We start from the raw sequence: 25,856 nt of genomic DNA, 5'->3' as shown, positions 1-25,856 counted from the left end.
TCTTGCATTCACCTCCCTAACAACCCCATCCATAAACAAATTAAACAACCATGGAGACATCACACACCCCTGCCGCAAACCTACATTCACTGAGAACCAATCACTTTCCTCTCTTCCTACACGTACACATGCCTTACATCCTCGATAAAAACTTTTCACTGCTTCTAACAACTTGCCTCCCACACCATATATTCTTAATACCTTCCACAGTGGTGTTATTAGTAAATAATCCTCCAAAGAACTGCCAATATGCAATGATAACATGAAGAGTGAAACACTCACTTCTTACGAATGGTGAAGTAATGATAATAGGGGATTTCAATTATAAAAAGACAGAGTAGGAAAATTTGGATTCTCATGGTGATAAGGAGTCCTGAAGACACAGGTTTTACAGTACACAGGAAAATTTCCTACATCATCATGTCACAGAGCACATTAGGAGGAGAGGGAGCGATACACCATCATCACTACATCTTATCTTTAGTCAAACTAGCATGGATATTGATAACATTATATGCGATACACCAGATGGAAGAAGGGATCGTTTATTACTCACCTTTGATTATGAGAAACAAAACATTAAAAGAGCAGAGGTGAGACAGGAAATAATAAGATATAATCAAGGAAAATACACAAACCTCAATAACAACTTTGGTAAAGCAGATGGGAAAATGTAATTCAGAAGCCAGGAACCAGGGCATTGTGTTGAGAGGTTCTGTGAAATTCACAACTGTGAAATTCACAATGAAAGAACAAAGGCATCAACAAGTAGCAGTTGGAGGCATCCAACAACCAGGGAGGTATATTACCAGTACTACTCCATTCAAACTCAAAAACCAACTAACTTGTCCCTCAATCCTGCTAAACCAAATAACCTAAATAACCTAAACCTAAATAACCTAAACCAAATAACCTAAACCAAATAAAATATTCATATCTACTCTCAACTTGCTCATTTCACAAACTCTCCCAAACTCAGTCACCAAATTCTGCATTCTCTCACTCGAATCTGCCACCAGAGTTCTGTTATAAGCAAACACCTGATCCACACACCATCTACTACTTCTGCAATTACACTGTTCCTCCCATATTTGATGCTCTGTCCATTACTTCACCCTTTCAATTACTGCTCTCCCATACAACTTACCAGGTATACTTAAACTTACATCTTCTGTAATTTGAACAGTCACCTTTGTTCCCTTTACCTTTACACAATGGTACTATTCATCCATTCTAACAGTTGTCAGCAACCTCATCATGATCCAAAAATTACAGTGAAAATCCTATCTAATAAATCAACAACAGTCACCCCTTTTCTTAAAAAATTCAACTATACCATATTTCATTTTACACAAGGGTTTCACCACCTATTCTTCCTTCACTGAACCACTTATATTACCCATACCAAACACCCTACATCTGCCATCCTATCTTCAAACATTCAACAATCCTCCAACATATTCACTCCATCTCAACCTCATCTAATCAATACCTGTTATCAATTCCCCATCTGCCCCTGTTATCAGTGTTCCCATTTGTTCTCTAGTTTTACACATATTATTAACCTCCTTCTAAAACGTGTTTTTCTCCCTTAAGTTTACTTTAAATCACTCACCTCAACTCTTATTTGCCCTATTCTTCAAACCACTACACCTTCCTCTTGTGCTTCTGCCATTTTCTCTTGTATATCTCCCAATCATTCACACTCCTTCCCTGTAAGAACCACCCATACTTAAAACTGTATTTCACAATCCTACCACTCAATACTTTTTCTCACCTGTCCACATCCCACTTTCTGCATTTCACACATCTCTAACATATGCCAGCACTGTTCCCTTAAATATCTCCCATTCCCCACCCATTCCCTAGCCTCATTTACTCCCACCTATTGCCATTCTAAACTTAATCTATCATGGTATTTCTTCACGAAAAGTCTCTTTTCCAGGTTCAAGTACTTTTACCATACTCTTCTCACCCATATCACTTCCTCTTTTCTATAAACCTTTACAAATCTTCACCTTCATCCATCAGCTAACAATCAGACATCTCACCAGTTACCCCTCTCAGCATATTCACATCTAAGAGTATCTCTTTTGCATGCCAATCAATTAGTATGAAACCCATTTATGTCTGCTTACCATTTTCCCTATTCACTCATGTATACCTCTGTATGTATGTCACTCGCTTAAAATGAGGTATTCCCTATCACCAGTCCCTTTTCAGCACACAAAACCACTGCTTTTTCATAATTTCCATTCAACTTACTGAATAACCCATGCCCTAATTATATCCCTAACTACCATATAGTTCACTTTGGCATTTTAAATCATCAATCACAAATATCTGGTCTCTTGCATCAAAACTGGTGACTCATTCACTCAGGTGCTCCTAAGGCACTTTCCTTTTATAACCTTTCTTCTCATGGCCAGGTGCATTAGCAAACCACTTTCATTTTTATCCATATTCGTCTTGAGTTCACTTCCTCACACTCCTTCACTCATCCCCACAACTTCTACCTCAGCAGCGGTAATACCCCTTCCTTGGATTGTGCCCTCACACCAACCCTGACTACACCCCCTAAAACATTCCCAACCCATTCCTCCCTCATCCCCATTAGCTTTGTCTCACTCAGAGCCAGAACATCTATCTTCCTTTCCTCAAACATGCTACTCATCTCAACTTTCTGATCTTGGTTGCTTCCACAGATATTCAGACATCCCAACCTGAGCCTTTGGGAGGATGAACACTTCTCACCTAGCTCTTTCTTCTGTTCCATCTTCTAGAACTTGAATTACATGAAGCGGGAATTTCCAGTCCCCTGTCCCTGCTCCTCTATCAATTGCCTTCTATGTCTTCAAGGAATACAAAGTACAGAGTTAAAATTCTTTCTCTTGGCTCCCTCTGTTCCATCTTTGAGAAACTGAAATACAAGAAGGGATCCAGTCCCTTGCTCCTGCCCCTCTAAGTTGCCTTTTACAACACACAAGGAATACGAAGGTAGCATTCTTTCTCCTCGACCTCTAAGAACTAATATTATGTCAAGCCTGCTGCTGGAGCTGACTACTGGGAAATGTTCCAATTACATTTTGTGTGTAGAGATAAGAAATGTTCTATAAACTTCACAACACAAATCAAAACTGGACTGTGATTCTAAGGTCTGATTACTGCATTTAAATAAGAACAAAGACTTGAGAGAATCCAGAAAGACACTAATGTGGTAACTGAATTAAAAATGCCAAATTACAATGAGAGGCTGTGGGCTACCAATGTGCCCAGCATGGAGGAAAGAAGTAAGAGGGATGAAACGATAACAGCCATCTAGTTTCTAAGTCAGTTGGATAAAATTGACAATCAATGGTTCTTCATAAGATGCAATGACTTTAACCAGAAGATACGACAATAAGCTTGTTAAAAAGGAGAGGAAGAAGTTCTGATTTTGTGTAAGGGTGGTGGATGGTTGGAACAGAAACTGCTAATGCGGCAACATTTAAAAAACTACTCACTGCTACAGAAAATTCAAGGGATGAAGCCCCACAAATGCAAAACTCTTTTCCTGTACTGTTCACACAAGTAATTAAAAAAATGTAATTATGTGGATCTAGAGCAAGAAAAGATTGCACTTCAGATAATATAGAATAATATACTATTCACCATTTTAATTATTTTTCTAAGGAAAAAAAATCAAAACTTAACATGAAAAGCAAAACATGTGGTAGATCACAGGGTAAGCAACCCATTAACCAAAAAGATTTATAGTCACCACTCTATTGTAAAAATATCAAAGTATACCAAAATTAAACTTTTGAGATATGACGTGTGGGCAAGAGATGAAATTTGTAGATGAGATGTCAGCCAATCACTGCACCACTCAGGCCAAAGGTTGCTGCTGTGGTTATGAGTTTCTATAATGAGCGATATCCAGCCCTCTATATATCTTTAAGGTCAAAAAGGGGGAAGTCTTGGTGGGTACAGTGTATAATATTTTGGGGTGATCAATGTGCTTCAACCTCCTTGTGAACAAGCAACCTCTCTAGTGCTAATAAGGCTCTTTGGAGTTCAGAAAGGCATTCTTACCATTTCAAGTCTTGAGACTTCCTGTGACATACTCTTTATGCTAGTGTTATAGTCATCTTTTATCTTGGAAATTTCTACTTGAGCCTTCTTTCCAGCCTCTTCTGTAAGAGATGACACAGTGCTTTCCAAGCAATGTACTTCATCTGAAAGTGTAAGCATAATACAAAAGTTAAATTACCATTATTCCCATTTCCTATCTGCTTTTGAGAGAGAACAATTCTCTTCAAGTAAACCATTCACAATATTGTGTGACCAAGAAAGAGAAATGCAGTAAAAATTCATTAACAGTATCTTCTTTTATCAATGTTGGTTGAGACAGCATGGGTACCTTAATGTATTAATCAAAAACATCTCATTAACATAACATATATTTCAACTTTCTAAAAGGGAAAAAAGGAGGCATGCAGTTAGTGCTCATCCTACTCGAAGGCTCAGACTGGGGTGTCTAAATGTGTGTGGATGTAACCTAGATGAGAAAAGAGGAGAGATAGGTAGTATGTCTGAAGAAAGGAACATGGATGTTTTGGCTCTGAGTGGAATGAAGCTCAAGGGTAAAGTGAAAGAGTAGTTGGAAATGTCTTGGGAGTAAAAACAGGGGTTGGTGAGAGGACAAGAGCAAAGGAAGGAGTAGCACTCCTCCTGAAACAGGAGTGGTGGGCATATGTGATAGAGTATAAGAAAGTAAACTTCAGATTGATATGGATAAAACTGAAAGTGGATGGAGAGAGATGGGTGATTATTGGTGCCAATGCACCTGCTCATGAGAAGAAAGATCATGAGAGGCAAGTGCTTTGGGAGCAGCTGAGTGAGTGTGTTCAGCTTTGATGCACGAGGCCGGGTTATAGTGATGGGTGATTTGAATGCATAGGTGAATAATATGGCAGTTGAGGGAATGATTGGAGTACATGGGGTGTTCAGTGATGTAAATGGAAATGATGAAGAGCTTGCAGATTTGTGTGCTGAAAAAAGGACTGGTGATTAGGAATACCTGGCTTAAAAAGAGATATACATAAGTATACATATGTAACTAGGAGAGATGGCCAGAGAGCGTTATTGGATTACATGTTAATTGACAGGCATGTGAAAGAGAGACTTTTGGATGTTAATGTGCTGAGAGGGGCAACTGGAGGGATGTCTGATCATTATCTTCTGGAGGCGAAGGTGAAGATTTGTAGAGGTTTTCAGAAAACAAGACAGAATGTTGGGGTGAAGAGAGTGGTGAGAGTAACTGGTCATGGAAAGGACACTTGTGTGAGGAAAAAGAGGAGAGCAAACGACATAAGGGGAAAGCGGAAGGAATGGGATGTATTTAGGGAAGCAGTGATGGCTTGTGCAAAAGATGCCTATGGCAAGAGAAAGGTGGGAGGTGGCCAGATTAGAAAGGGTAGAGTGGTGTGATTGATAGTGAAAGAGAAGAGAGAGGTATTTGGACAAGTTTTGCAGGGAAAAAGTGCATATGACTGGGAGATGTATAAAAGAAAGCAGCAGGTCAAGAGAAAGGTGCAAAACGTGAAAAATAGGGCAAGTGAGAGCTGGGGTGAGAAAGTATCGTTAAATCTTAGGGAGAATAAAACAATGTTTTGGAAGGAGGTAAATAAAGTGCATAAGACTAGAGAACAAATGGGAGCATCGGTAAAGGGGGCTAATGGGGAGGTAATATCAAGTAGTGGGGAAGGGAGAAGGAGATGTAGTGAGTATTTTGAAGTTAATTAATGTATTTGATGATAGAGTGGCAAATATAGGGTGTTTTGGTCGAGGTGGTGTGGGAAGTGAGAGGGTCAGGGAAAATAATTTGGTAAACAGAGAAGATGAAAGGCGGCAGATTTGTGTGGTATTGCAGTGGAATTTATCAAAAAAGGGGGTGGCTGTGTTGATGACTGGTTGGTAAGGATATCCAATATATGTATGGATCATGGTGAAGTACCTGAGCATTGGCAGAATGCATGTATAGTGCCATTGTACAATGGCAAAGGGGATAGAGGTAAAAGTTCAAATTACAGAGGTATAAGTTTGTTTAGTATTCCTGGGAAATTATATGGCAGGGTATCGATTGAAAGAGTAAAGGCATGCACAGAACATCAGATTGGGGAAGAGCAGTGTGGTTTCAGATGCGGTAAAGGATGTGTGGATCAGGTGTTTGCTTTGAAGAATGTATGTGAGAAATACTTAGAAAAACAAATGGATTTGTATGTAGCATTAATGGATCTGGAGAAGGAATATGACAGAGTTGGTAGAGATGCTCTGAGGAAGGTATTAAGAGTATATGGTGTGGGAGTTTTTATCAAGGATATAAAGCATGTGTACAAGTAGGAAGAGAGGAAAGTGATTAGTTCCCACGGAATTTCAGTTTGCGGCAGGGGTGCATGATGTCTCCATGGTTATCTAATTTGTTTATGGATGGGGTTGTTAGGGAGGTGAATTTAAGATTTTTGGAGAGAGGGGCAAGTACGCAATATGTTGTGGATGAAAGGGCTTGGGAAATGAGTCAGTTCTTGTTCGCTGATGAGACAGCACTGGTGGCTGATTCAGGTGAGAATCTGCATAAGCTGGAGACTGAGTTTAGTAATATGTGAGAAAGAGGAAAGATGAGAGTAAATGTGAATTAGAGGAAGGTTATTAGTTCAGTTGGGTTCAGGGATAAGTCAATTGGGAGGTAAGGCTGAATGGAGAAAAATTGGAGGAAGTAAAGTGTTTTCGATATCTGGGGGGATTTAGCAGTGGATGGAACCATGGAAGCGAAAGTGAGTCACAGGGTGGGGAAGGGGCAAAGGTTCTGGATGCATTGAAGAATGTATGGAAGGCCATGGATATGCCTGAAGGAAAAGTGGTTCCAACAATGTTTTATGGTTGCAAAGCGTGGGCTATAGATAGAGTTGTGCGGAGGAGGGTGGATGTGTTGGAAATGAGATGTTTGAGGACAATATAAGGTGTGAGGTGGTTTGATCGAGTAAGTAATGAAAGGGTAAGAGAAATGTGTGGTAATAAAAAGAGTGTGGTTGAGAGAGCAGAAGAGGGTGTTTTGAAATGGTTTGGTCATATGGAGACAAAGAGTAAGGAAAGATTGACAAAGAGAATATGTGTCAGGGGTGGAGGGAACAAAGAGAAGTGGTAGACAATATTTGAGGTGGAAGGATGGAGCTAAATAGATTTTGAGCGATCAGGGCCTGAACATGCAGGAGGGTCAAAGACTGCAAGGAATAGAGTGAATTGGAATGATGTGGTATAACGAGGTAGACATACTGTCAATGGATTGAATCGGGGCATGTGAAGCGTCTAGGACAAACCATGGAAAGTTTTGTGAGGCCTGGATGTGGAAAGGGAGCTATGGTTTCAGTGCACTATCCATGACAGCTAGAGACTAAGTGTGAACTATCCCTGAGGATGGGGAGAAAGAATACTTCCCACACATTCCTCACGTGTCATAGAAGGCGACAAAAGGGGATGGGAGCGGGGGGGCTAGAAACCCTCCCCTCCTTGTATTTTAACTTTCTAAAAGGGGAAACAGAAGAAGGAGTCATGCGGGGAGTGCTCATCCTCCTCGAAGGTTTAGATTGGGGTGTCTAAATGTGTGTGGATGTAACCAAGATGAGAAAAAAGGAGAGATAGGTAATATGTTTGAGGAAAGGAACCTGGATGTTTTCGCTATGGGTGAAACAAGGTTCAAGGGTAAAGGGGAAGAGTGGTTTGGGAATGTCTTGGGAGTAAAGTCAGGGATTAGCGAGAGGACAAGAGCAAGTGAAGGAGTAGCACTACTCCTGAAGCAGGAGTGGTGGGGGTATGTGATAGAGTGTAAGAAAGTAAACTCTAGATTGATATGGGTAAAACTGAAAATGGATGGAGAGAGATGGGTGATTATTGCTGCATATGCACCTGGGCATGAGAAGAAAGATCATAAGGGCAAGTGTTTTGGGAGCAGCTGAGTGAGTGTGTTAGTAGTTTTGATGCACGAGACTGGGTTACAGTGATGAGTGATTTGAATGCAAAGGTGAGTAATGTGGCAGTTGAGGGAATAATTGGTGTACATGGGGTGTTCAGTGTTGTAAATGGAAATGGTGAAGAGCTTGTAGATTTATGTGCTGAAAAAGGACTGGTGATTTTTTTCTTTTTTTTTTCAAAAGAAGGAACAGAGAAGTGAGGATATTCCCTCAAAGGCCCAGTTTTCTGTTCTTAACACTACCTCACTAACGCGGGAAATGGCGAACAGTATGAAAAAAAAAAACATATATAAGTAGGAGAGATGGCCAGAGAACGTTATTGGATTACATGTTAATTGATAGGTGCACAAAAGAGAGACTTTTGGATGTTAATGTGCTGAGAGGTGCAACCGGAGGGATGTCTGATCATTATCTTGTGGAGGCGAAAGTGAAGATTTGTAGATGTTTTCAGAAAACAAGAGAGAATATTGGGGTGAAGAGAGTGGTGAGTGTAAGTGAGCTTGGTAAAGAGACTTGTGTGAGGAAGTATCAGGAGTGACTGAGTATAGAATGGAAAAAGGGGAGAACAAAGGACGTAAGGGGAGTGGGGGAGGAATGGGATGTTTTTAAGGAAGCAGTGATGGCTTGCACAAAAGATGCTTGTGGCATGAGAAGCGAGGAAGGTGGGCAGATTAGAAAGGGTAGAGTGGTGGGATGAAGAAGTAAGATCATTAGTGAAAGAGACAGGCATTTGGACAATTTTTGCGGGGATATTATGCAAATGACTGGAGGTCAAGAGAAAGTTGCAAGAGGTGAAAAAGAGGGCAAATGAGAGTTGGGGTGAGAGAGTGTCACTAAATCTTAGGGAGAATAAAAAGATGTTTTGGAAGGAGGTAACTAAAGTGCGTAAGACAAGGGAACAAATGGGAACATCAGTGAAGGGGGCTAATGGGGAGGTGATAACAAGTAGTGGTGACGTGAGGAGATGAAGTGAGTATTTTGAAGGTTTCTTGAATGTGTTTGATGATAGAGTGGCAGATATAGGGTGTTTTGGTCAAGGTGGTGTTCAAAGTGAGAGGGTTAGGGAGAATGATTTGGTAAACAGAGAAAAGGCAGTAAAGGCTTTGCGGAAGATGAAAGCTGGCAAGGCAGTGGGTTTGGATGGTACTGCAGTGGAATTTATTAAAAAAAAAGGGGTGACTGTATTGTTGACTGATTGGTAAGATTACTTAATGTATGTATGACTCAAGGTGAGGTGCCTAAGGATTACCGGAATGCTTGCATAGTGCCATGGTACAAAGGCAAAGGGGATAAAAGTGAGTACTCAAATTACACAGGTATAAGTTCGCAGAGTATTCCTGGAAAATCATATGGAAGGGTATTGATAAAGAGGGTGAAGACATGTACATAGCATCAGATTGGGGAAGAGCAGTGTGCTATTAGAAGTGGTAGAGGATATGTGGATCAGGTGTTTGCTTTGAAGATGTGTGTGATGTCTCCATGGTTGTTTAATTTCTTTATGGATGGGGTTGTTAGGGAGGTGAATGCAAGAGTTTTGGAAAGAGGGGCAAGTATGCAGTCTGTTGTGGATGAGAGAGCTTGAGAAATGAGTCAGTTGTTGTTCGCTGATGATACAGCACTGGTGGCTGATTTGGGTGAGAAACTGCAGAAGCTGGTGACTGAGGTAGCGCAAGGAAACAGACGAAAGAATAGCCCACCCACCCACATACACAAGTATATACATACACGTCCACACACGAATATATACATACCTATACATATCAACATTTTTTTTTTTTTTTTTTTTCATACTACTCGCCATTTCCCGCGATAGCGAGGTAGCGTCAAGAACAGAGGACTGGGCCTTTGAGGGAATATCCTCACCTGGACCTCTTCTCTGTTCCTTCTTTTGGAAAACTAAGAAAAAAAAAAAAAAAAACGAGAGGGGAGGATTTCCAGCCCCCCGCTCCCTTCCCTTTTAGTCGCCTTCTACGACACGCAGGGAATACATGGGAAGTATTCTTTCTCCCCTATCCCCAGGGAATAAATATATCAACATATACATATATATACACACAGACACATACATATATACACATGTATATAATTCATGCTGTCTGCCCTTATTCATTCCCATCACCACCCCGCCACACATGAAATGACAACCCCTTCCCCCGGCATGTGCGCAAGGTAGCGCTAGGAAAAGACAACAAAGACCACATTTCTTCACACTCAGTCTCTAGCTGTCATGTATAATGCACTGAAACCACAGCTGCCTTTCCACATCCAGGACCCACAAAACTTTCCATGGCTTACTCCAGACGCTTCACATGCCCTGGCTGAATCCAGTGAGAACATGTCGACCTCAGTGTACCATATCATTCGAATTCACTCTATTCCTTGAACGTCTTTCACCCTCATGCATGTTCAGGCCACGGTCACTTAAAATCTTTTTTACTCCATCTTCTCACCTCCAATTTGGTCTCCCACTTCTCGTTCCCTCCACTTATGACACATATATCCTCCTCAATCTTTCCTAACTCATTCTCTCCATGTGACCAAACCATTTCAAGACACCCTCTTCTGCTCTCTCAACCACACTCTTTTTATTACCACACATCTCTCTTACTCTTTCATTACTTATTTGATCAAACCACCTCACACCACATTTGTCCTCAAACATCTCATTTCCAGCACATCCACCCTCCTCCGCACAACTCTATCTATTGCCCATGCCTCACAACCGTATTTCATTGTTGGAATCACCATTCCTTCAAACATACCCATTTTTGCTTTACAAGATGACGTTCTCAACTTCCACACATACTTCAACACTCCCAGAACTTTCGCCCCCTCCCCCACCCTATGATTCACTTCCACTTCACTTCCTCCAGTTTTTCTCCATTCAAACTTACCTCCCAATTGACTCGTCCCTCAACCCTACTGTACCTAATAACCTTGCTCTTATTCATATTTACTCTCAGCTTTCTTCTTTCACACACTTTACCAAACTCAGTCACCAGCTTCTACAGTCTCTCACCCGAATCAGCCACCTGCGCTGTATCATCAGCGAACAGCAACTGACTCACTTCCCAAGCTCTCTCATCCACAACAGACTGCATACTTGCCCCTCTTTCCAAAACTCTTGCATTCACCTCCCTAACAACCCCATCCATTAACAAATTAAACAACCATGGAGACATCATGCACCACTGCCGCAAACCAACATTCACTGAGAACCAATCACTTTACCTACACGCACACATGCCTCACATCCTCGATAAAAACTTTTCACTACTTCTAATAACTTGCCTCCCACACCATGTATTCTTAATACCTTCCACAGAGCATCTCTGTCAACTCTATCATATGCCTTCTCCAGATCCATAAATGCTACATACAAATCCATTTGCTTTTCTAAGTATATCTCATACATTCTTCAAAGAAAACACCTGATCTAAACATCCTCTACCACTTCTGAAACCACACTGCTCTTCCCCAATCAGACGCTCTGTACATGCTTTCACCCTCACAGTCAATACCCTCCCATATAATTTCCCAGGAATACTCAACAAACTTATACCTTTGTAATATAAGCACTCATTTTTATCCCCTTTGCCTTTGTATAATGGCACTATGCAAGCATTCCGCCAATCCTCAGGCACTTCACCATGAGTCATATATACACTGAATAACCTTACCAACCAGTCAATAATACAGTCACTCCATTCTTTATTAAATTCTACTGCAATATCATCCAAACCTGCTGCCTTGCCAGCTTTCATCTCCCAAAGCTTTTACTACCTCTTCTCTGTTTACCAGATCATTCTCCTTCACCCTCTCACTTTGCACACTACCTTGACCAAAACACCCTATATCTGCCACTCTATCATCAAACACATTCAACAAACCTTCAAACTACTCAAAAAAAAAAAGACTGAGCACAGAATGGAAAAAGGTGAGAACAAAGGAGGTAAGGGAAGTGGGGGAGAAATGGGATGTATTTAGGGAAGCAGTGATGGCTTGCACAAAAGACGCTTGTGGCATGAGAAGCGTGGGAGGTGGGCAGATTAGAAAGGGTAGTGAGTGGAGGGATGAAGAAGTAAGATTAGTATTGAGAGAGAAGAGACAGGCATTTTGACGATTTTTGCAAGGAAATAATGCAAATGAGTGGGAGATGTATAAAAGAAACAGGTAGGAGGTCAAGAGAAAGGTGCAAGAGGTGAAAAAGAGGGCAAATGACAGTTGAGGTGAGAGAGTATCATTAAATTTTAGGGAGAATAAAAAGATGTTCAACAAGGAGGTAAATAAAGTGCATAAGACAAGGGAACAAATGGGAACTTCAGTGAAGGGCGCTAATGGGGAGGTGATAACAAGTAGTGGTGATGTGAGAAGGAGATGGAGTGAGTATTTTGAAGGTTTGTTGAATGTGTTTGATGATAGAGTGGCAGATACAGGGTGCTGTCAATTGATTGAACCAGGGCATGTGAAGCATCTTGGGTAAACCATGGAAAATTCTGTGGGGCCTGGATGTGGAAAGGGAGCTGTGGTTTCGGTGCATTATTACATGACAGCTAGAGACTGAGTGTGAATGAATGTGGCCTTTGTTGTCTTTTCCTAGCGCTACCTTGCGCACATGAAGGGGGAGGGGGTTGTTATTTCATGTGTGGCTTGGTGGCGATGGGAATGAATAAAGGCAGACAGTATGAACTATGTACATGTGTATATACCTATATGTCTGTGTGTTACATATATGTATACGTTGAGATGTATAGGTATGCATATTTGCGTGTGTGGATGTGTATGTATATACATGTGTATGTGGGTGGGTTGAGCCATTCTTTCATCTGTTTCCTTGCACTACCTCACGAAAGCAGGAGACAGCGACAAAGCAAAATAAATAAATAAGCTAATAATTTTTTTTTCCATACATATTCGCTATTTGCCGCGTTAGCGAGGTAGCACTGGGAACAAAGGACTGAGCCTTCGAGGGAATATCCTAACTTGGTTCCCTTCTCCGTTCCTTCTTTTGGAAAATTAAAAAAATGGGAGGGAGGATTTAGAACAACCCCTCTCCCTCTCCTTTTAGTCGCCGTTTACGACATGCAGGGAACATGTGGGAAGTATTCTTTCTCCCGTATCCCCAGGGATAGGAGAGTTTTTGAAGGAGGTAAATAAAATGTGTAAGACAAGAGAATGAATGGGAACATCAGTGAAGGGGGCAAATGGGGAGGTAATAACAGGTAGTGAAGAAGTGAGGAGATGGAGTGAGTATTTTGAAGGTTTGCTGAATATGTTTGATGACACAGTGGCAGATATAAGGTGTTTTGATGGTGTGAGAAGTGAGAGGGTCATGGAGGATGGTTTGGTAAACAGAGAGAAGATGGTGAAACCTTTGCCAAAGATGAAAACCAGCATGTCACTGTTTTGGATGGTATTGCAGTGGAATTCATCAAAAAAGGGGGTGACTCTGTTGTTGATTGGCTGGAAAGGATATTCAATGTATGTATGGATCATGGTGAAGTGCCTGAGGATTGGAAGAATGCATGCATAGTGCCATTGCACAAAGGCAAAAGGGATAAAGGTGAGCATTCAAATTCCAGAGGCATAAGTCTGTTGAGTATTCCTGGGAAAGTATATGGGAGAGTATTGACTGAGAGGGTAAAGGCAGGTACAGAGCATCAGATTGGGGAAGAGCAGTGGGTCAGAGGATGTGTGGATCAGGTGCTTGCTTTGAAGAATGTATGTGAGAAATACTTAGGAAAACAGATGGATTTGTATGCAGCATTTATGAATCTGGAGAAGGCATATGATAAGGTTGATAGAGATGCTTTGTGGAAGGTTTTAAGAATATATGGTGTCGGCTGTAAGTTGCCAGAAGCAGTGAAAAGGTTTTACCAAGGATGTAAGGCATGTGCACAGGTAGGAAGAGGGGAGAGTAACTGGCTCCTAGTGAATGTTGGTTTGTGGCAAGGGTGCATGATGTCTCCATGGATTTGGAAAGGGAGCTGTGGTTTCGGTGCATTACACATGACAGCTAGAAAATGAGTATGAACGAATGTGGACTTTCTTGTCTATTTCTGGCACTACCTCACTGAAAGGTGTGTGTGTGTGTGTGTGTGTGTGTGTGTGTGTGTGTGTGTGTGTGTGTGTGTGTGTGATGCTATATCCTGTGTGGCATGGTGATGACTGGAATGGATGAAGGCAGGAAGTGTGAATATGTATATAAAAAGCCCAGGTTCTTCAGAAAGGGAGGCAAAGGCCAGGAAGGACATCAAATTGAAAAAGATTTCTTGATGGACATCACCATGGAAAAAAGTGGTTTTCCGTCTTTTAAAACCTACATATCTATCCTCTGCTGTCTAACAAGCAATGAGACAATACCCACATGAAGGATGAGGTTTAAAGAAGCTCTCCAACTGAATAAAACAAGGAAAATAAATTCTGAAATCCAATTCTCTAGTAGAAGGAGTCCTCAGAGCCACATAGGGTAGATTCACTATGTTCAAACTAATATCTTATGAAGGCGGAACAAGAGTGACAAAGGCCCCTTTCCTTAATTTCCGCCAGCGAAGGGTTTCAGAGGAAGACTAAAGCAGAGGATACCTTCTGAGAAACTGTAAGAAGGCTTTAAGGGATAGCCGTCTGGAGTTTTTTACTTTAGTCCATTGAACTGATGATCAAAAAAGCTTCCAGGAAAGAGTTTTTGAGAGATTTCTATTTGATGCAGGAAAAGAAAGAAATTTACCAGGAGGAAAACTATTTTGGCTTGCAGTCTCACCATATGGTTGAAGAGGATTGTATAACTGAACTCTGTCTGAATCTTCTCTAGATGAAATCAGGACATAAAAGTCTGGGACTACGTATTTAGCAATCGAAACACTAGCATAATCCCAAGCATTGTTCTCAGGGTGACAAGGCTGCCAGTCTGAGTGTTCCACTCCAGTCCTTGCATTGTACCAATTTAATTACCAACTAAGCAGAAACTGTCACAGTTGATGATAAAACCCACATCCTAAAATACCTCCATAACTAGAGCACTTCTAAGAAGGTAACATCAACAGAAAATAAAGCTGAGCCAAAATTATCACTTGGGGGATAAGTTTTGGGAATAAGACAAGAGACTACTCTGATTGGGGAAGAGCAGTGTGGTTTCAGAAGTGGTAGAGGATGTGTGGATCAGGTGTTTGCTTTGAAGAATGTATGTGAGAAATACTTAGAAAAGCAAATGGATTTGTATGTAGCATTTATGGAGCTGGAGAAGGCATATGATAGAGTTGATAGAGATGCTCTGTGGAAGGTATTAAGAATATATGGTGTAGGAGGCAAGTTGTTAGAAGCAGAGAAAAGTTTTTATCGAGGATGTAAGGCTTGTGTACGTGTAGGAAGAGAGGAAAGTGATTGGTTCTCAGTGAATGTAGGTTTGCGGCAGGGGTGTGTGATGTCTCCATGGTTGTTTAATTTGTTTATGGACGGGGTTGTTAGGGAGGTGAATGCAAGAGTTTTGGAAAGAGGGGCAAGTATGAAGTCTGTTGGGGATGAGAGAGCTTGGGAAGTGAGTCAGTTGTTGTTCGCTGATGATACAGCGCTGGTGGCTGATTCATGTGAGAAACTGCAGAAGCTGGTGACTGAGTTTGGTAAAGTGTGTGAAAGAAGAAAGTTAAGAGTAAATGTGAATAAGAGCAAGGTTATTAGGTACAGTAGGGTTGAGGGTCAAGTCAATTGGGAGGCGAGTTTGAATGGAGAAAAACTGGAGGAAGTAAAGTGTTTTAGATATCTGGGAGTGGATCTGGCAGCGGATGGAACCATGGAAGCGGATGTGGATCATAGGATGGGGGAGGGAGCGAAAATTCTGGGAGCCTTGAAGAATGTGTGGAAGTCGAGAACATTATCTCGGAAAGCAAAAATGGGTATGTTTGAAGGAATAGTGGTTCCAACAATGTTATATGGTTGCGAGGCGTGGGCTATGGATAGAGTGGTGCGCAAGAGGATGGATGTGCTGGAAATGAGATGTTTGAGGACAATGTGTGGTGTGAGGTGGTTTGATCGAATAAGTAACGTAAGGGTAAGAGAGATGTGTGGAAATAAAAAGAGCGTGGTTGAGAGAGCAGAAGAGGGTGTTTTGAAATGGTTTGGGCACGTGGAGAGAATGAGTGAGGAAAGATTGACCAAGAGGATATAAGTGTCGGAGGTGGAGGGAACGAGGAGAAGAGGGAGACCAAATTGGAGGTGGAAGGATGGAGTGAAAAAGATTTTGTGTGATCGGGGCCTGAACATGCAGGAGGGTGAAAGGAGGGCAAGGAATAGAGTGAATTGGAGCGATGTGGTATACCGGGGTTGACATGCTGTCAGTGGATTGAATCAGGGCATGTGAAGCGTCTGGGATAAACCATGGAAAGCTGTGTAGGTATGTATATTTGCGTGTGTGGACGTATGTATATACATGTGTATGGGGGTGGGTTGGGCCATTTCTTTCGTCTGTTTCCTTGCGCTACCTCGCAAACGCGGGAGACAGCGACAAAGCAAAAAAAAAAAAAAAAAAAAAACTACTCTGAAAAATATTCATTGGGTTGTGCATAAAATGAGAGATATCACTCTTTTCTTCCAGGTTTGTGTACTGATCTACAATAACAAAACCTTCCTCATCCTAGAATGTGCTAATAGGCATCCAAGTCTAGGATGAATGCCCAAGAGTTTACTCTTTATGACTGGCAGACACTCTGTAAAGTGGTGATCTTGAACTTATTCATAATTGTGCACTCAGAATAGGCAAATCAATTACTAGTCTTTTTTCTTTGATCCCCTTATTTGGACTGGAAAATGAATGTTGATAAAAACTGGGCCAACACAAGGTTATACAAAGAAATATAAAGAAATTCATGAGACAATACATCACTAGGTTCTTTTGAACCTAGTGGTGTGTCTGTGACACTGGAAGATATCAGAAACTCAAAGATTAGAGTGCTAAAAGTTGAAAGGCATACAAATAAATAGAAGGGAAAACCTGCAAACTGTCAGTGTGACTGTGGGGGAACAAATAATGTTAGTTATTAGCAGCATAACAAACAGCAGCATAGCAGCAAAAGAATAGAAGCAAAACAGCACAGCAGTAGCATATCATCATATTAACATAATAAAAGCATAGCAGCCAAATATGGCCTTACAATGGTTATCATCACTACAGGTGACTTAAGATCTATGTACTCAGCTCACAGACTAGCCCAGTTTTAGTAAGAGCCTCTGCAAAGCATTAGCTTTGTTAAACAAGAAATACAAAACCAATTCTTTTTTATGTAACATTTTTAATCAGCTAGGAAGTGGGAGAAATCTGCATAGCATAACCTGCACTGTTGGCCAGCATAGGCAGTGGGATTTGCCCAACATGCAAGAACGTGAAAGAGAGAAAATACTCTCTCCACCTAATATTGGTTTCATCCTCTAGCTCAAGCAATCTCTAGGTTTTAGATTTCATCATTCTATCAATTTCTTCAAAATTTAAGAAAAGATGATATGAGGGTATGAAACAGGAAATCTTCATCAGTTTAGATAATAAGGATTTTCATGGTTCACTAAAATCCCTCCCAAAATATTCACCCTCTGCATACATATATGGACACACTGACCTGCCTTTTAACAGAAAAAATTTCCTCTTAAAGTCTTCTGTTCCACAGGGACTTTGTTAAGACATACCTGTGATATTCAACAACATTCAAAGAAATCTTAAATCCCATATTTCTCAGCAAAATTTGTGGTGAACTTACTAAGTGCATGTTTCTCTCGAAGAAGAGCAGCATCTTTTTCCACAAGAGCATCTTCAGCAATCTGTACACTTTCAGCCACCCGTGTCTGGGCTTCCTTTAATCGTCCCTTGACATTTTTCAAAATGCTGGTCATATGATCCTACAGAAATTGAAGTACATTCAACAGGACATTAATATCAAAATCATACAATTAGCCAAGCATGTACAATACTGTATCGTTAAATTTACTTAGTTTGCTCAATGATGAAATAGCTTTGGTAAAAAGTAAGGAACAGAGTTGAATTAAAAAGTTGAAGAATTGCCAGAAAGCTAGATATAAAGTATGCACTAAATAATGTTACATCAAAAATCCAACTGGGAAAATAAATGCACTACTGAAGGAACTTGTAACAGCACATATGGTAAATATGGAAAGTGCATATGCAAGTATATTAAGTGGCACAGTCTGAAAAGAAGAACTGATATGATACATACTTTGTAATAGATTTTTACATGGAGCAGCTAACATGTCACAAGCAGAAACATCCCCCCTTAAAAAAGAAAAAAATGAGAATGAGCCAAAACAGGATGGTTCATATAGTAAACTCATTGAATATCTTGCTTGATGAAAAAGATTCTTCTCAACTACCATCTGTATTACAAAATCATCCATTCTTTTTTCAAGTGGCATTGATTTCAACATAATATGTGTTCCCACTGTAATCAACTGATTAGTGAGGACAATCAATAGGAACATCCTCAATAGTGTTGATAAGATAGGAACTTAGCAACATGAATAAGACTATCCTTCTAAGCTACCACATGCATTACATAATTATCTATTCTTTTTTTATCTAGCACTTAATCTAACCAAATCAAGTGCATTCCAACAGTAATCAAATGTCAGTGAGTACAATTCAATGGGAACATCCTCAATGGTACTTGATAGATATGGACTTTGCAACATTCTCTTTTGCACAAAAACATTACTTCACTATACACACTTTTCATGTTCAGACTTATTGTATCAATGGTAAGTATAACATTTATACTGTCCTCATCACATCCATTAAGCAGTCAATTATGTCCCAGCTACTTTTGTTTGTGGCACTCCTCAATATGTGGTGCACATTTACATTTCACCAATGCTTGTGCTACTTCATATCAATAGCATGTGCATCACTTGGTGAGATTGATGTGATCAGTCTCTTGCCTAGTTCACTGTTGTTTAAAATTCTGACTACACAGTTCATATTTTGACCTTCATTATAGGCTCTTACACGTAGCAACTTACTAACATACTCTTTTGACAAAAGAAAATTCTATATCCAGTGGAACTCAGTGTAGTCTTGTGTAGGCAAAAAAGTACATGATGATGCATCATCAACCTCAGAATTTTTCTAGTTCTTTGTGCTTGATGCTGGAAGACCCACTAGATATAACATGAGTGGCCAATCTCTAACAGCATGTGCTGCTTGTTTATTGCTGAGTCTGCATAACGTATGTGGCATGAAACACCTTGTTGTACTTGTAACTGTCTTTTATACTGTCTTAGTCATTGATGAATCTGAACACAGTCACCATCATGACGACATATTCTTTCTAGTGCTGCCTCCAGTATGATTCTATATTCTATTATACATGATCACTGTTTCCCACGTCAGTGAGGTAGTGCCAGGAAAAAGACAAGGAAAGAATGGCTCATCCGCTCATATAAACATATATATACATAAATGCCCACACATGCACTCTTATTTTATTTATTATTTATTTTGCTTTGTCACTGTCTCCCGCGTTAGCAAGGTAGCGCAAGGAAACAGATGAAAGAATGGCCCAACCGACCCACATAAACATGTATATACATACACGTCCACACATGCAAATATACATACCTATACATCTCATGTATACATATATATACACTCACAGACATATACATATATACACATGTACATAATTCATACTGTCTGCCTTTATTCAATCCCATCGCCATCCCGCCACACATGATATAACAACCCCCTCCCCCCTCATGTGTGCGAGGTAGTGCTAAGAAAAGACGACAAAGGCCACATTTGTTCACACTAAGTCTCTAGCTGTCATGTAATAATGCACTGAAACCACAGCTTCTTTTCCACATCCAGGCCCCACAGAACTTTCCATGGTTTACCCCAGACGCTTCACATGCCCTGGTTCAATCCATTGACAGCACGTCGACCCCGGTATACCACATCATTCCAATTCACTCTGTTCCTTGCACGCCTTTCACCCTCCTTCATGTTCAGGCCCCAATCACTCAAAATCTTTTTCACTCCATCTTTCCATCTCCAATTTGGTCTCCCACTTCTCCTACATGCACTTATACATGCATATACATATACACATCAACATATATTCATTTCATTTATTACACTTAATCACCATCTCCCGCGTTAGCAAGGTAGCGCAAGGAAACAGAAGAGGAATGGCCCAACCCATGCACATCCTCACGCATATACAGAAACACACACACACACGCACGTATACAGATATATACATTTCAATGTATATATACATATACATACACAAACATATACATATATACACATGTATATAATCATACTTGCTTCCTTCATCCATTCCCGTCGCCATCCCGCCACACATAAAACAGCACCACACACACAACCTCTCATTTTGTTCACGCTCAGTTTCTAGCTGTCATGTGCAATGCACCGAAACCACAGCTCCCTTTCCACATCCAGGCCCCACAGACCTTTCCATAGTTTACCCCATATGCTTCACATGCCCTGATTCAATTCATTGACAGCACATCGACCCCAGTATACCACATCGTTCCAATTCACTCTATTTCTTGCAAGTCTTTCACCCTTCTGTATGTTCAGGCCCTAATCGCTCAAATTCTTTTTCACTCCATCCTTCCACCTTCAACTGGTCTCCCGCTTCTCCTTCTTCCCTCCACCTCTGATACATATATCCTCTTTGTCAATCTTTCCTCATTCATTCTCTACACGTGTCTAAACCACTTCAACACATCCTCTCCTGCTCTCTCAACCACACTCTTTTTATTTCCACACATCTCTTACCATTTCATTACTCAATCAAACCATCTCACACCACATACTGTTATCAAACATTTCGTTTCCAGCACATCCAGCCTCCTCTGCACAACCCTATCTATAGTGCATGCCTCACAACCATATAACATTGTTGGAACCACTATTCCTTCAAACATACCTACTTTTGCTCTCCGAGATAATGTTCTCACCTTCCATATATTCTTCAATGCTTCCAGAACCTTCGCCCCCCCCCCCCCCCCCCACCCTGTAACTCCTTTCCGCTTCCATGGTTCCATCTACTGCTAAGTCCACTCCCAGATATCTAGAACACCTCATTTCCTCCAGTTTTTCTCCAATCAAACTTACCTCCCAATTAACTTGACCCTCAACCCTACTAAACCTAATAACCTTGCTCTTATTCACATTTACTCTAAACTTTCTTCTTTCACACACTTTACCAAACTCAGTTACCAACTTCTGGAGTTTCTCACACAAATCAGCCACCAGCACTGTATCATCAACAAACAACAACTGACTCACTTCCCAGGCCCTATAATCCAGAACAGACTGCATACTTGCCCCTCTCTCCAAAACTCCTGCATTCACCTCAATAACTACCCTATCTATAAACAAATGAACAACCATGGAAACATCATGCACCCCTGCCACAAACTTACATTAACTGGGAACCAATCACTTCCCTCTCTTCCTACTCGTACACATGCCTTACATCCTTGGTAATAACTTTTCACAGCTTCTAGCAACTTACCTCCCACACCATATACTCTTAGAACCTTCCACAAAACATCTCTATCAACCCTATCATATGCCTTCTCCAGATCCATAAATAAGACATGCAAATCCATCAGTTTTTCTAAGTATTTCTCATATACATTCTTCAAAGCACACACCTGATCCACACATCCTCTACCACTTCTGGAACCACACATATACGTATATACACAAGTACATACTCATACTTGCTTGCCTTCATCCATACCTGGAGCTACCCTGTCCTACAGGAAACAGCACTGCTAACCCCTGCTTTAGTGAAGTAATGCCAGGAAAACAAGACAAAATACGCCACATTCGTTCACACTCAGTCTCTGCCATATGCAGTGCACCGAAACCACAGTTCCCTATCATCCAGGCCCCACAGACCTTTTCATGCTTGACCCCAGACGTTTCACATGCCCTGGTTCAGTCCACTGACAGTACATCGACCCCGGTATACCACATCGCTCCAATTCACTCTATTCCTTGCACGCCTCTTACCCTCCTGTATGTTCAGGCCACGATCGCTCAAATTCTTTTTCAATCCATCCTCCCACCCCAGTTTGGTCTTCCACTTCTCTGTGTTCCTTCCACCTCTGACACATATATCCTCTTTGTCCATCTTTCTTCACTCACTCTCTCCATTTGTCCAAACCATTTCAACACTCCTCTGCTCTCTCAACCACACTTTTCATTTCCACACATCTCTCTCACCCTTTCATTACTCACTCAATCAAACCACATACTGTCCTCAAACATTTCATTTTCAACACATCCACCCTACTCTGTAGAACCTTATCTATAGCCAATGCCTCGCAACCATACAACACTGTTGGAACTGCTATTCCTTCCAAGATACCCATTTCTGCTCTCCAAGATAACATTTTTCCTACCACACTTTCTTTATTGCTCCCAGAATTTTTGCCTCTTCCCCACCTTGTGACTCACTTTAGCTTCCATGGTTCCATTTACCACTAAGTAAACTCCCAGATATCTAAAACATTTCACTTCCTCCAATCTTTCTCCATTCAAACTTACTTCCCAACCAACTTGACCCTCAACCCTACTGAACCTAATAACCTTGCTCTTATTCACATTTACTCTGAAATTTCTCCTTTCACACTCTTTTACTAACCCAGAAACCAACTTCTGCAGTTTCTCATTCAAATCAGCCACTAGAGCTGTATTATCGACAAAAACCAACTGACTCACTTCCCTTGCTTTCTCATCTCCAACAGACTGCATACTCATCCCTCTTCCCAAAACTCTTGCATTTACCTCCCTAACCACCCCATCCATAAACAAATCAAACAACCATGGGGACATCACACACCCCTGCTGCAGACCAACATTCTCTGGGAACCAATCACTCTCCTCTCTTTCTATTCATATACATGCCTTACATCCTTGGAAAAAAACTTCTCACTGCTTATAGCAGCTTATCGCCCACACCATACACCCTTAAGACCTTCCATAAAGCATCTCTGTTAATCCTATCACATACCTTCTCAAGAACCATAAATGCTACATACAAATCCATCTGCTTTCTAAGTACTTCTCACACACATTCTTCAAAGCAAACACCTGATCCACACATCCTCTACCACTTCAGAAACCACACTGCTCTTCCCCAATCTGATGCTTTGTACATACCTTTGCCTTGTCATTCAATGCTCTCCCATACATTTTTCCAGGAATACTCAACAAACTTATGCCTCTGTAGTTTAAGCACCCACTTTTATCTCCTTTGCCTTTGTACAATGGCACTATGAATGCATTTCGCCAATCCTCAGGCACTTTACCACGATCCATACATACACTGAATATCCTCACCAACCAATCAACATATCCACTATAATACCATCCAAACATGCCACCTTCCCGGATTTCATCTTCTGCAAAGTATTCACTACCTCTTCTCTCTTATTCAAACCATTATCCATAACCCTCTCACTTCGCACATCACCCGGATCAAATCACCCTATATTTGCCATACTTTCAACAAACACATTAAACAAGCCTTCAGAATACTTACTCCATCTCCTTCTCTCTTCATCACTACCTGTTATTACTTCCCTATTTGCCCCTTTTACCAATGTTCCCATTTGTTTTCTTGTCTTATGCATGTTATTTACCTCCTTCCAATACATCTTTCATTCATTTTATATTCATTTATTTTGCTTTGTCGCTGTCCCCCCCGCTAGCGAGGTAGCACAAGCAAACAGACGAAAGAATGGCCCAACCCACCCACATACATATGTATATACATATATGTCCACATACGCAAATATACATACCTATACATCTCAACGTATACATATATATACACACACAGACATATACATATATACACATGTACATAATTCATACTTTTCTTTTTCTTTCAAACTATTCGCCATTTCCCGCATTAGCGAGGTAGCGTTAAGAACAGAGGACTGGGCCTTTGAGGGAATACCCTCATCTGGCCCAATTCTCTGTTCCTTCTTTTGGAAAATTAAAAAAAAAAACGAGAGGGGAGGATTTCCAGCCCCCCGCTCCCTCCCCTTTTAGTCGCCTTCTACGACACGCAGGGAATACATGGGAAGTACTCTTAATCCCCTATCCCCAGGGATATAATTCATACTGTCTGCCTTTATTCATTCCCATTGCCACCCTGCCGCACATGAAATAAAAACCCCCTCTTCCCTCATGTGTGCAACATAGTGCTAGGAAAAGACAACAAAGGCCACATTTGTTCACACTCAGTCTCTAGCTGTCATGTAATAATGCAATGAAACCACAGCTCCCTTTCCACATCCAGGTCCCACAAAACTTTCCATGGTTTACCCCAGACACTTCACATGCCCTGGTTCAATCCATTGACAGCACGTCAACCCCGGTATACCACATCGTTCCAATTCACTCTATTCCTTGCATGCCTTTCACCCTCCTGCATGTTCAGGCCCCGATCACACAAAATATTTTTCACTCCATCTTTCCATCTCCAATTTGGTCTCCTACTTCTCCTCGCTCCCTCCACCTCTTTGTCAATCTTTCCTCACTCATTCTCTCCATGTGACCAAACCATTTCAAAACACCCTATTCTGCTCCCTCAACCACACTCTTTATTACCACACATCTCTCTTACCTTTACATTACTTACTCGATCAAACCACCTCACACCACATATTGTCCTCAAACATCTCATTTCCAGCACATCCACCCTCCTTCGCACAACTCTCCCTATAGCCCACGCCTCGCAACCATATAACATTGTTGGAACCACTATTCATTCAAACATACCCATTTCTGCTTTCTGAGATAATGTTCTCGACTTCCACACATTCTTCAACATTCCCAGAACTTTTGCAGCCTCCCCCACCCAATGATTCACTTCCGCTTCCATGGTTCCATCCACTGCCAAATTCACTTCCAAATATCTAAAACACTACACTTCATCCAGTTTTTCTCCATTCAAACTTACCTCCCAATTGACTTGACCCTAAACCCTACTGTACGTAATAACCTTGCTCTTATTCACATTTACTCTCACCTTTCTTCTTTCACACACTTTACCAAACTCAGTAACCAGCTTCTGCAGTTTCTCACATGAATCAGCCACCACCACTGTATCATCAGCAAAACAACAACTGACTCACTTCCCAAGCTCTCTCATCCACAACAGACTGCATACTTGCCCCTCTTTCCAAAACTCTTGCATTCACCTCCCTAACAACCCCATCCATAAACAAATTAAACAACCATGGAGACATCACACACCCCTGCCGCAAACCTACATTCACTGAGAACCAATCACTTTCCTCTCTTCTTACATGCACACATGCCTTACATCCTCGATAAAAACTTTTCACTGCTTCTAACAACTTGCCTCCCACACCATATATTCTTAATACCTTCCACAGAGCATCTCTATCAACCCTATCATATGCCCTCTCCAGATCCATAAATGCTACATACAAATCCATTTGCTTTTCTAAGTATTTCTCAAATACATTCTTCAAAGCAAACACCTGATCCACACATCCTCTACCATTTCTGAAACCACAATGCTCTTCCCCCATCTGATGCTCTGCACATACCTTCACCCTTTCAATCAATACCCTCCAATATAATTTCCTAGGAATACTCAACAAACTTATACCTCTGTAATTTGAGAACCCACTCTTATCCCCTTTGCCTTTGTACAATGGCACTATGCAAGCGTTCTGCTAATCCTCAGGCACCTCACCATGAGTCATACATATATTAAATAACCTTACCAACTAGTCAACAGCACAGTCATCCCCTTTTTTAATAAATTC

At 41.0% G+C, this 25,856-nt stretch overlaps 1 protein-coding gene across 5 annotated transcripts in view; it reads right to left on the bottom strand.

Moving 5' to 3' along the window:
• The window catches only part of LOC139756811 (uncharacterized), a 374,339-nt gene that overhangs the window by 174,770 nt on the left and 173,713 nt on the right, over positions 1 to 25,856 (bottom strand). For all 5 annotated transcript variants that reach the window (XM_071676620.1, XM_071676618.1, XM_071676617.1 and 2 more), the window contains 2 exons: positions 17,750 to 17,888; positions 4,075 to 4,217 (listed from right to left, as the gene is read on the bottom strand). In XM_071676620.1, the coding sequence (XP_071532721.1) occupies positions 4,075 to 4,217; positions 17,750 to 17,888 (282 nt within the window). The remainder of the gene's footprint in view (positions 1 to 4,074; positions 4,218 to 17,749; positions 17,889 to 25,856) is intronic.

This window comes from Panulirus ornatus, chromosome 23, assembly GCF_036320965.1.
Source record: "Panulirus ornatus isolate Po-2019 chromosome 23, ASM3632096v1, whole genome shotgun sequence".
Taxonomy (NCBI): domain Eukaryota; kingdom Metazoa; phylum Arthropoda; class Malacostraca; order Decapoda; family Palinuridae; genus Panulirus; species Panulirus ornatus.
Note: the sequence above shows the minus strand (reverse complement) of the source record. Positions and strands in the feature narration are given on the sequence as shown.